Source organism: Astatotilapia calliptera, chromosome 7, assembly GCF_964374335.1.
Source record: "Astatotilapia calliptera chromosome 7, fAstCal68.1, whole genome shotgun sequence".
Classification (NCBI taxonomy): Eukaryota; Metazoa; Chordata; class Actinopteri; order Cichliformes; family Cichlidae; genus Astatotilapia; species Astatotilapia calliptera.
This window is the reverse complement of record NC_137428.1, coordinates 49,797,925-49,810,833: the sequence shown is the minus strand read 5'-3', so window position 1 is coordinate 49,810,833 and position 12,909 is coordinate 49,797,925. Positions and strand designations below refer to the sequence as shown.

At 41.9% G+C, this 12,909-nt stretch overlaps 2 protein-coding genes across 2 annotated transcripts in view; both read right to left on the bottom strand.

Annotated features, from left to right (window-relative positions):
• Positions 1-2,950, bottom strand: part of syt12 (synaptotagmin XII) — a 29,146-nt gene extending 26,196 nt beyond the window's left edge. Inside the window, exon 1 of the mRNA XM_026175240.2 lies at positions 2,341-2,950. The gene's annotated coding sequence lies outside the window, so the exon portion shown is untranslated. The remainder of the gene's footprint in view (positions 1-2,340) is intronic.
• A 3,646-nt stretch (positions 2,951-6,596) lies between these two features.
• The window catches only part of peak1 (pseudopodium-enriched atypical kinase 1), a 111,928-nt gene continuing 105,615 nt past the window's right edge, over positions 6,597-12,909 (bottom strand). The window contains exon 7 of the mRNA XM_026175233.2: positions 6,597-11,177. Coding sequence (XP_026031018.1) covers positions 9,822-11,177 — 1,356 coding nt within the window. The 3' untranslated portion in view covers positions 6,597-9,821. The remainder of the gene's footprint in view (positions 11,178-12,909) is intronic.

Here is a 12,909-nt window from a genome sequence, read left to right as displayed (position 1 = left end):
GAGAGAGTGTGTGTGTGTGCGTGTTAGAGAGAGAGAGAGACAGGGAAAGCCCATGACAGAGAGGGAGAAATAGGAGTAGGTGTTAAACGAATGGCTGAGATGATTGCGAGTGCTGGTGGAGGAATCAGATTCTGAGGATCTCGTATTTCAACTCAGTGACGGCGACACACACGTCGCTTCGCACAGACTTTTGGCACGATTAGAAAAGTGCAGGAAAACACTCATGGAGGAAGCCAGACTAACGAGATGAATCCCCTCATTTCAAATGTCAAAATAAAAGTAAAAAAGAAAACAAGTATTTTAAATCCTCTTTAGATGTTAAGTTCATTTCGTCTTTACTAAAAACACCTCTGAAGTACAGAGAGTCTGCTCCTACACATCCTTTGACTGATACAAAAAGGTTCCCAGGGAGTCGGTACAAACAGTCCTCTTAAGAGTAAAAGCGAGGCCCCTAAAGTCACAAATATCACTGCAGAAAACACCGAGCAGGAAGGAGCATTAACTAAATTACTATCTTTAAGGCATAATTATCTACATCATTTAATAGCGTTATGGTGGAAAACATTCAAATTAAAAGCTCAACTTGTATAATTTTCCTCTCTGTGAGATCCTGACATTGTTTCCCAGCCTTTAGTGTGTATCTGTTACCTCCGTGTTTCCCTAAGGATGGGTAATGTTTAAGCTGCTGGCACTTTAGCCAAGTGGTGACATCATGTTTCATTTGAACTACACTATCTGTTTTTTCATGATAATAATTTAAAAAAAAAAACATTTGGAGGAAAACCTGAAAGATTAAAGAAAAAAACTGTATATAGAAGATGGACATGGCCACTACGACATCACCCACTGGTTTGTAAAGTCCTCGTTTGAATTCTTGGTTTCAGCTTTAGCTGTTTCCATGTTATTGTTTTTTGGGCCAAAAGTGACTCTATTAGCCTGAGATGGTGCAGTGCAAGGTTATCAGCTAACACTTGGCAGCATGAGGAGAATCCATACAGTATGGCTGCATCACAAACAGGTACCTGCTAATGACTTTCATGAAAAAATTTAATGAACACAAATAAAATTACAAAATTTCACTCACCAACAATAGAAGCTAAGATGTCTTGTATGCGTTCTTTGTCAGACAGTTGTATTACAAAATGTTCTAAACTGAAAAACAATAAATGAAAATACATAGGAAACAGTGGAAAAAGAGCATTTTCTTTGATTTAAATGTTTATGTAACACTTAGTTACTTTAGTGCACTATGAGTGACCATGGGGACGATTTTTCTTAGTAGGAAAAGCTAATATCATAGAAAATACAATTAGAAGTCCAAACTCTATGTCTTCGTTCAAAGGTTATTGTAGTTAACTAAACTAAAAACTAGATGTGAAAAAATAAAAATGAACTGAAAACTATTTTGTGAACTTGGAAAATGAACCAAAAGAAAATAAAAATATCCTTAGCTTACGTAATGAGTCACTGATGTATGTGTGAAGTGCTGTATTGAGACTCTGAATGCCTACAAAACTGTGAGTCCTGCCTCTTACATACGGCCCCATACAATAACAATAAAAGGACTAAAACACTGAGACTAGTAAAAAATAAAACATAAACCAACATAAGAAAATCTACCTTGGAAACTAAACTGAATTTTTTAAAAAGTCAAAATGAAATACAAATTTAAAACTAATATGAAAATTCAAAACTACAATAAACTCCATATTGGAGTCCTGGGCGGGCGATTCTGGACCCCGAACCTTATATTTGACACCCCTGCTATAGAGTAGTAAAATTAAACACAAACTGTCAGCCTACTAAGTAAAACGGTTACTTACTAGGTTAATAACTTTAATCCACCTCTGTGAAAGTGAGCTAGGTTTTACAACAATACTCAACTCCAAAGTATCCCGAACTTTCCAATGATGCCAACGTTTTTATCCCTGCTTTAAATCCTTAACAACAAACGTCTGTCTTAAAGCAACTTTTAGCCGTCTCCATATTTTCACAGCATCCTCACAGACATCTAACCAGTCTCACGTGCCCTGCGCCTGCACTTCAGTCGACTTGCAACGCAAATCAATATTTGGATCAAAAAGCCAGGCAGAGACACACAAACACGCACACACACACGCACACACACACACAGAAGCGAAGCATATCCTGCCATCCCGTCTGCTGGAATGTATTCACAGGCGTCTCTAATGAATTTAAATGAATCCCCTCATGCCAACACGGAAGCCCGGGAGCAAGGTCCCGGGTCTGGGTTGCATGTTTATGCTCAGCGGGAGCGCACGGAGCTGCTGGCAGGTGGTCGACCGAGCCAGCCGGCCGGAGTTAGCACGCATTTCTTACCGGGAGTTTTCTTTTGGCGCAGTGGAGAGGAAGGAGGAAGAGGAGGTGGGGGGTAGACCAACTCCACCGCTCTCCCTTCTTCAGGCGGCTCTCTCCATCCGATGACAGCGGTGCCGGTCGGGTTTATCTACCCCGGGGAGGTGGAGGGAGGGACACGGCGTTCACACTGATGATGGTGCTGATGGTGGAGGAGCTGCTGCTGGGTCAGCGCATCCGGAAGCGTTCAGATACGGCCAACCGGAGGAGGGAAAAGAGGGAGAAGAAGAAGAGGAGGAGGAGGGTTTGATGTTTAACTCAGAGGGGTCCGTGTGTTTCCGTCACTAAGGTCTGCAGAAAGCTGCAGCCAGAGCCGCAGATGAACCTCTGACCGACTGCACAAATGAAGTCCCACCCCTGCAGCGCAACTTCTACCTTCGGGCTGCTCGATAGACTCGACCACCGCCTCCTCCTCCTTCAAGGCTTCACAACAGCAGCAGTGGGGAGGACCTGCCTGCTCTACGTGCACACACTGTTGTTACACAACCCCGCGCACGAGGAGGAGGTGTGTGTTTGAGTGAGAGAGAGGTACACAGGTACACCCAAACTTTTGAAGTCACCCTCAGCATCCCTCCACAAATCTGACGCCTGTGAAAACTCTCCTGCGCCCCCCACCTCAAATGATCAAAATCTGTCTGCTGAACAAACCTCCACCTCCTCCACCGCCATCACCACCACCCTGATTCATCTGAGATTTGAGCTGTTAGGGATGATTCAGTGTGAAATTGCATAACTGTCTGTGCTGGTAGCTGGCATGGTGCAGTAATGAAACCTCTGATAAGAAAAACATGCATCAGTCCTCATTTCCCCCAAATAATTCTAATTAAACTATTTCCAACTAGTGTGCACTCACTACATGCTGCAGTCGGTTTTAATGAGTGAAATGCTGCAAAGACACAGCTCATATGATATGTGATTTTTTTTTTAAATGTTACTTTACAAGCCCAACATTGTAATTACAAACCATCAGCTGGTCTTTAAAACATTATTAGACACAAATAAAAGTAATTTTAATAACTGAGCTGAAAACTAACCCAGACAGTTCTTGCTGGAAATAGTTTTCATTCATCTCAGTTTTGCATATAAAATGCTTGAAATATGAAATAAGATCAAAGTCTGAATCTTAAAGGGGACATGCTTCACTCAATCCCAAATCCTTGAGTCCCATGCTCCACAGTTCAGACTACATTTTACTCATACTGGGCCTCGGCAAAGCTGTATATCTACTGTCAGCCTTCCAAAAAATGAATTTTAGTCCTTTAAGCAAGCTTTATTCTGATTGGCTGCCCCACACAGCAGTTGCCCAGAGCTGTGCGGGCTAAAACCAACACATAAGGTGTGAAATTAAATGTTTTTGTTTTACATGTGTTAAAGTGTGTAACAACACATTCTTTTCAATTTTTTTTTAAAGATTCTAAGAGTGCGGGATATTAAGGCTCTCTGTTCTAATCAACATCATAGAGCGCCACGATTAGAAAACTATGTTTAAAGCAGCTTGAAGCCATGACATCCAGGTTATGCGAGTTTCTATGCTCATGGCCACGTTTAATATGAACATCCATCACTGGAACACACGTGACAAAAAGAGAATAGCATAAAAGATCCTTTTTAATGCATACACGATCACCTCGAGGACCTTCTATTTGCAAAAAGTTGCAAAATCCACTTTTGAATTTGCAAAAAGTTGTGGAAAACCTGCAAATTCCAGCTAACATCGTATAAAATAATAGCTATAAAACCGTTAAACAAATAACAAAACCCATAAAGGACAATTTAGGTGTTTATTCAGCAGTTTGGACAGCTACACTTTCCCAACCGTATAATAACTCTAAATTCTGGAGGTGTTGTCATAGCTCACCTGAATGATTGGTCAAACGCATGCCAAAGGCCATCGCCGCAGGATCCTCTGAGCACCAGACTGACCTCTTTGATCTCATTCAACTTGATTCAAATGAGCCAAAACTGTGTTTCAAAAATCAGGCGGAAATGCTATGTTTTGATTTGACCACCCACAGGACACACATACACATGCACCCACATCTTTTGTGATTATTCGCTGATACAGATTAGACACTGTGAGGGACCAAGCAGCCAAGGCATAGAGGACACAGGCAAAATCTTCAAAAAACTTTTCTTTATTTTAACCCTCAAAAAGTTCAAAAATGACAAAATTCAAAAACATAATTAGCAGGCCCATAAAAGAGGTCAACAAAAAGTAATTTCCAGAAACTTAAATAAACAAAGTGGACACAACTTAACTCACAAACTGACCTAATTACAAAGATGCATGAGGGTAGCTTTTATAGTGGTTTGGCCAAACCATTTACACACAATAGGGGGAAAACAAACACACTAATATTACCTAAGCACAGATTAACCTAAGTAAACCTAAAACACCCCTGTTCCTGATAAGCACATGGTCTGTCCTGCTGAGCAGGCATTTTGCTCTCAGAGTCCTCAGCCACGCCTTTCGCCCAGACAGGAAACAGCCACCGCCCAAAACCAGGTAACTCAAAGAAAAAGAAACATAATTAATATAACAAAACATTTTTAGAAAAACCACACAATATTATGTGCGTGCCTCATATTATCAGGGGGTTTAACCAAATGATTAATGAATTATATTAATGAAGAAAACTGCAAACCAAACTCATAAAGTGAACAAATGGACTGATTTACCCCTGTGTGGCTGATGCCATCACAGACACTCAGCAGTGTGTTGATGAAGAACTGCAAAGTTGTTATTTTGGCCCAAAGAGGTGATTTAATTTGTTTATGTAATGTAAATACATGTACTTGCAGGTATTTACTCCTTTTCACAGCTTCACAGATGCTTGAATGCGGTACACACTACTAAACAGAGTCAGCCAGTAAAGAGATTTTGAACACTGGAGAGCGGTGCATGTTGTTGTTCTTTAGCATGCCGCCATCTGGTGGTGAACATTGGCAGAGAACTACATCTTCTTATCAGCTAGTTCCTTCAGGGGTCGCCATAGCAGATCATCTTGCTCCGTCACACCAACCCTCTGCATGTCAATACAATCTTCACTCCATCCATCAATCTACTCTGAGGTCTTCCACCTTACCTCCTGCCTGGTAGCTCAATCTCCTGCATCCTTCCAAACATCCACCATCCCTGCTCTGCACGTGTCCAACCATCTCAGACTTTACTCATTAACTTTGTCTCCAAGCTGCTCGACCTCAGTTGTCCCTCGGATGTCCATTGGAAAAACTTAGCATCTTTAACTCTGAAACTTCGAGCTCGCTCTTCTGTCTGTGTTTGTCGGTTTCACATTCTTTACACTATACATCATAGCAGGTCTCACTGCCATGTTACACACCTTCCCATTCACTCTTGTTATATAATATTACAATAAAAGCAAAAATTGGAGGGGATTTTGCTTTAATTAATTCTGAAAGCTATCACGGAGGCAAGCAGACAGTACCAATACAGGCATTTGGGATAAACAGAAACTTGTTTAAAAAGAAATGTGTTTATTCCTTAAAACCACTTTCAATGTGGTTTTTAAGTAACAAAAACCTCATTTAAACACAAACTGCTGAGTACTTTACAGAGTAAAAAAACAACCCATGTTTCCAGTTTTATAATGCCCACTGTAAATAATTTAAAGGCTCCTTATCAGCATTGAGCTTGAGGACAATTCTTATTTTGCTGATGTGGCTGTATCAATTCAGGTCAAGAATGACCTGAAATAGCAGCACTGTAGCACGGTGGTTAGCACTGTTGCCGCACAGCAAGAAGGTCCTGAGTTCAATTCCAACACCAGGTCGGGGTCTTTCTGTGTGGAGTTTGCATGTTCTCCCCGTGTTTGCGTGGGTTCCCTCCGGGTACTCCGGCTTCCTCCCACCGTCCAAAGACATGCAGCTTGTGGGGATAGGTTAATTGGATAATCCAAATTGCCACTAGGTGTGAATGTGAGTATGAATGGTTGTCTGTCCTTGTGTGTTAGCCCTGCGACAGACTGGTGACCTGTCCAGGGTGTACCCCGCCTCTCGCCCTATGACAGCTGGGATTGGCTCCAGCGCCCCCCGCGACCCTGAAAAGGATAAGCGGTAGCGAATGGATGGATGGATGGAATGACCTGAAATAACTATCCTGATTTCCAAGAAAAAAAGTAATAAAAACTTTGGCAGAAAGACTGAAATCCTTCCTTTTCTAAACAGTTAAATCAAGCAAAAATGACACAGAGCACAAAGAGTATATATAAAAAACATATATTTATTGTTCTGTTACTGTTGGTTAAATTGAACAACAATAAATGGCTGCAGGCCAGGAGACATACTGTACACATACTTAGAAAGCCCTGGAGAGCTTCCGTTTTTAGATTCAGTGGCAGTTAACAATGCAAAAGAGAAAACCAGAGCAGAAAGAGGAACAGAAAACAACGTCCGCCGTATTCCAAACGGCGGATGAATATTATGGTTCAGTGGTGCGTTCAAAAGTCATCCTTCAGCCAAAGTGGTTTTTCTCCTACGCAGGTAACTTTACAAGAGGGGTAAAAATACTGTACATTGTTCTTTGCGTGGATGCAACTGAATGATTGGGATCTTTTACAATTGATTCTTTGTGTAGGACAGTGATAACTACTCACCTTGTTCTTCCTCCAAAACATGCAAGGTGGAAGAAAATCAAGTAAAGCTTTTAAAAGATAAAATGATTATTAGACTCTCGTGACAGAAATAGAAGTGCTCCGTACGCCACAAAATAGTGTGGATTAAAATAGATAAAGGTTATATATATATATTTATACTATATTTAATATATAAAGGCTTAACTCTGAATACAAGGACAGCCACCAGTGCTGTCCCACACACATTCCTCAGTACACAAACCCTTGAACACAGTAACAAACTTTAAACCTGCTTTGTCTCGTTTTTTGCTCCAAGGACCACAAAGTTTTTGCACATCTGAAATAAAGTAAATTTGCAGCACCAGTCCTCCAAGTATTAAATTCTGGGATACAGATATTATTCGGGGTGTTTTGTTCGACACATTAAATTCAATGGTAACACTTTATAATACAGCCGCTGACTGAGGGCATACTTCCCTTGTAATTGAATGGAATTGTAATGTATTTATTTGAAATGACAATGTAATTATATTTAGATACAAATACTTCAAGATAGGTGCACTGGAATAATGGTGTAACACGTTAGGTTTTTATAGGAAACAGAAATAATTACACTGTAAGTACTGCATAATTTCTTGGTACTTTAATAGAAAAACATTATCTTACATTGTAAGTACACTGCATTTTCTGGGTCATGGGAGTGGCTTAACCACGCCAAACTTCTAAGTATTTTACAGCGAAGGAGACATAATGAACATTAAGGGTGTAAAAGGCGAGGTTCAGTCACTCCATAATACAGATACACTCCGAGAAGTAGAGCATACTTATGATGTAGAAAAGGAAAATACTGTTTGTCTGCAAAATTCACAGTTAATTACATATTGCCTAAAATTGTTTCTCCTGTCCTGTAAAAATATCTGGAAATTAAGCAAGGTCAGGGCACTCCATAACTGGGCCATGCCCTGAAAAGTACAGAGCACCTACGGTGTAAGATAGAGAAATATTGTTTGTTTTTACAATTACTTACAGTATGAATACTTCTTTGTTTCCAGTAAAAATCTAACTTTTTACCCCGTTATTCCATTATACGACCTTTTAAATATTTGTATGTGGATATAATTACATTGCAGTTTCAAATAAAATGTGTTAAAATTCCACTAAATTACAGGAGAATTACACTCTTAGTTATGGACTGTGTTATAAAGTGTTACTGGTTGAGGCTTCTGTACATGTCTTGGTTTTACTGACTCCAGACTGGAAAGTCAATAACACAGAGCTCGTTTAATTCAGAGTGACAAGCAGGAAGCATCAATACAGGATTTACTCTCCTACTGGTAGAGCAAAGGGGGAAAAGAGAAGAGGGGAAACAAACAATATAGGAGGAATGGAAGCAAGTGTCAGTGGCTGTGTAATTAGTTTCTCTCCAAGATAGAATTTATACATGAAACTAAGTGGTTGAACTAAAAAAAGCACATTTGTAGAGCAGATGAGAACAAATGTCCGTTTCAGTCCACACAAACGTTTACATTCCACACGCTGCAAAACACATCAGATCCAGCTCCTCAGATTCACAGGAACTTTATTCAGTCTCACCGTGTGCTCCGGGCTCCACCGAGGGGCACCAGCGTTCCAAATGTAAATGTGCAAATGTCATCCGTAACGCAGAACCGTTCAAAAACAACTCGACAAAAAGATAAAACGATCGACAAAGAATAACTTTTTTGCAGTCCCTGAAATATCCCATCTACTATAAGAAGTACTTTCCACTGAACTTTACCTTGCTTCTTAAGTTGCAGGATTGAAATGAAACTGATCAGTTTATGTGCCACAAAACAAAAACAAAGGAAGAGAGTATTAGTAAAAGACTGCATAATGCTGTTACCTCAAAAAGAAATAAAAGACGGGTATTAATTGCACATACGCCAACAAGAACCCAAACCAGCAGCCAGGGCGGTCGAGCCTTTTCCAACTTCAAAGCGTAAAAACATTAAATGAAAAGCCATGTTTAGCTCAGTGTTCGTCACCCACCTCTACAAAGCTCTGTGCAGAAATGTGTTTTGATAATTATTTATGTTTAAATTTTTTTTGTTAATTTCAACTTCATACTGGCTTTTGAATTTCTAAAAGCACAATGAGTAAATGAAGAAGTCTCAGCTGTGCAAATGTCAAGACTAAAATATATTAAATTCAATGTTCAGCCATGTCCTCATGTCTGGCAAAAGCTTGTTTTTCCTCCACTCCCTTCATTTCAAATCCTCCCTACACTCCCCTTTTTTCTGATTCAAATAAAACTTGCTTATAATACAACACTGCGTAAAAAAAAGAGTCAAATTATTGGGATGAAACTCCAAATTCTCAGTTTCCTTTCTAAATTCTGACCGTGGTGTCCCTTTAGATGTCAGACAAAACTTGCAGAATATCAATATGCATCACCGTAGAAGCTTAGTTATTTCATTTCACACTCCCTCAAACCCTGTAGACAGATGGCGTGAAAATGATATTTAACACTGAGTACTCACAACTCTCCAAGTCTGGAGACTTGTCTCAGAAACACAAAATCTTAAAATAATTCCTCACACGTTTGGTAAAATCCTCAGTTTAGTACTGGTGGAGTGATAAACTCATGATATGTGAAGACGCGGGGCATTGATGACGAGAGCCAAAATGATTTCAATTAGCACAGCCGATTCAGTCCAAGAAGAAAACACAGACACAGCACAAGCAGCTGTTTTGTTTTAGGTGAGCACTGTGGAGCTGACTATTAGCTTACATCACACTTTTAACATCAGCAGAGGGACCACACAGGGGGGATATGTTGGCTCTGTTGCCATAGTAACAGTTGGGCAGAGAAACTCAGAGTGGCTGCGAAGGAGTCAAGTGAAAGGTGTGTGCTGGATGTATTTGAGTTTGGTTCTGTGCTGGGTGCACTGGCTGGTTCTCATTCGGAGATGGGGGATGCTGTTGGGGCTGTTGCAGGATGTGCACCACCCGGCCGAGGGTCTCTGTGGTGGCGAACGCCAAGTACTGGCAGCACAGCCAGTCCTCCAGGCTCACGCCACAGGCGTTGTCCAGCGAGCGCTCTGCGAACTTGATCATCATCAGTGTCCGCTTGAGGTCCAGCCAGTTCTGCAGGGTGGCCTCGCGTTGGCCCGAAGTGGCCCCGGACATAGGCCCGGTGCTGCTGCAGCCCAGCGCCTGAAACAAGTCCTCCCGAGGTCCCCAGAGGAGGCACTGGAGGCAGGCCCGCGCCTCGGCCATCCGGATTCTTTCGGAGGGGTTAACGGTGAGCAGCAAGCGCGCCAGCTGCTGCAGCCCCTGTGAGTAAAGCGATCTCACGGGCAGCGGTGGAAGGTCGGCCCAGGTGTACTCCCGCTCCTTCAACTCCGGCGTCTCCTCAAAGGGGTTGGGTCTGTGCAGCATCTCATAGATCAGAATCCCAGTCTGGAACTCATCACACTTGCGGTACTGGGTGGCTGTGATGATTTCGGGTGCCAGCCTCGACTGGTCGCGCAGCGTGCCGGGGTCAGTGGCCATGAGAGTGGTCTTTTGTTTCGCTTGGGAGAAGTTGCTGATGATGAGGCGTGCGGGGCAGGTGGAGTTGGCGGCAGCGGTGGCTGCAGCGCTTGCCCCCGAGCTGCTGCCGTTGCTGTTATTGTTGGGCTCCAGTAAGTCCAGATTCCAGGGGTTGCCAGGCTGGCATTGGACCAGCAGCAGGTTTTCGAGTCGCAGGTCACAGTGGGTCACGTGGAAAGGTTTCATGTGCTCCAGCCCGGAGCAAAGCTGCAGCAGCAGCAGACAGACCTGACGCTCATACAGCTCCGGGTTTTGAGTGTGCCGGCTCATGCCTTCTCTGACAAAGTCGGCCACTGTCTGGAAGGGCACCTCACGTGTGATCACCACCACTCGGCTCCTCAAGCGGCCAGCTGTGTTCATGTGACCCGCAGCCGGGACTTCATCTAGCTTCCCATTTGGAGAAGGCGATTTTGAATCTGCCATCTTAGCCTCTTTGTCCTTTACTGTCGGCCCCCCTTCCTCCTTATCTGCTTCTTCCTCCTCTTCTTCCTCTTCCCAGGGCAGCAGGCGGGCAGGAACATCAGCCAGGAAGTGGCCACAGTCCTGCTGGATGTTGAAGTGCACTGGCAGGCTCTGCCTCACTGCGAGGCTGTGGAAAAACTGCTGCTGGGTCTCCTTCACCTGGCTCCGACAGATCTGAAGAAGTACAAATAAATGTCAGAGAAAAATCACTGTCAGTCCAATGTCTTGAGTTGAAGATGAGAATTCAATCACCCTAAAGTCATTTTCAGATCTTATTTGTCCATATATCAGCAATGAAACATAGGGGAAACTTCAATGATATTCTTGTTTTCTTACTGTCACGAAACAACCCGACGATTCTGTGACACACAGCAGAAACGACACAAATGAGCCACACTGTTACCCTTAGTGTCGGCAAAAACGTCGGCATCGTTCCTTTATTTTGAGTCTCTGTCACATACACTGTCCTGCTGTCAGAAACGCTTACAGAAGCATTGGATGTGTATCGATCCATGGCTAAAAATACACCTCAAAATGCACCCCTTACCCCTGTCAGTGCACAGTTTGGTTAAAAACAACAAGATGCTTAGCTGCTTTAGGAAATAACTTCGAGGTTTTAAACATGAAACCTGTCACAGGCGGGGACAGGGTTGTATATTTTAAGAACAAACACTTGGTTGGTTTCAGTCTTTTCATGAGATCTGTTCACAATATGATCATAAACAATGGTTTTACTGGGATTTATTTTTAAAGTAAATCCGTCAATACCTGACCTTTTGCCCATCTTCCTGTAATTCCTATATACTGTGTTTTCATATGGTCGCTGGTAACTAAATTAGATTCATCTCAATGAAATAAAACGGGGTCTACTGGCAGCAGAATTGGCCTTTTGGCTGCTGTGGGCGACCTCCAAACAAACAGCGACCTTCTGCAACACCAGGAGAAAACACAGAACATTTCAGTGGAGAACTCAAAAACATTTTCTGTTTCTTTCGAAACTCTCTGTCCTGCTTGGTTTCTCTCAAACAATGCAGCTAATGATACACAGCTGAAAGGGCAGAAAGCCGAGCTGAGGCTGTTACAGACAGCACTGAGAGTGTGTCTCTGTCTCCTAAAGCAGTTACAGCCTCCATAGCTCTCATTCTTAATCTTTGATCACAGCACAGTGAGAGGTGAAGCCGAGTCAGAGACAGAATCAGTCTGTGCAGAAAGCATGATGTATTAGATGTCTGGGGTTGAACAACATTCTGTCCCCTTGAAAATGAATAGTGTGGTTTCCATTAATAATGATCAAATTTAACCTGTTTGTCTTCACTGATGTGCAACGTTTGCAGAAATTACTCTCAGAAATTTAATAAATGTCCCCAAAATACAAAATGACTCAAAGATGTTGTGAGGACAAGTGAGTTTGCTGTAATGCATAAGACTAAACAGTGAGTTGTAAAGATGCTGTAATGAGAAACCTCTGGCAGGTGTCTAACATTTGTTGTTTACTATTGTAGAATCTGATTGTAGTGTATGTATGGATATATATGTATATACGGGAGGGCAAACCTGGATGAGACTTTGTATGAACACCGCCAGACATACAGCGATTAACATATATATATTAATATCTTTAAAAATATATACTATAAATCCCAATTGTTTTCATTTTCCTCCTATATATTATGCAAATTTCATCATCCCCCTGTGATTGTGACATAAGTTCTTTGTTTGTGTTTCCTGTGGCACTTTCAATGTATGTTTTAAACAGTAAAAACAATAAAAATCTACATGTAAAGACGAGATGCTGATTTTTCAAAGTGGCCAAATAGTAACACTCTAACGTTGCTGTAAGATAGAACTTGAAAAGTTTTCCATCTTGATAAAGAATATGTAAAAATATTGCAGCCTTTTATTAACT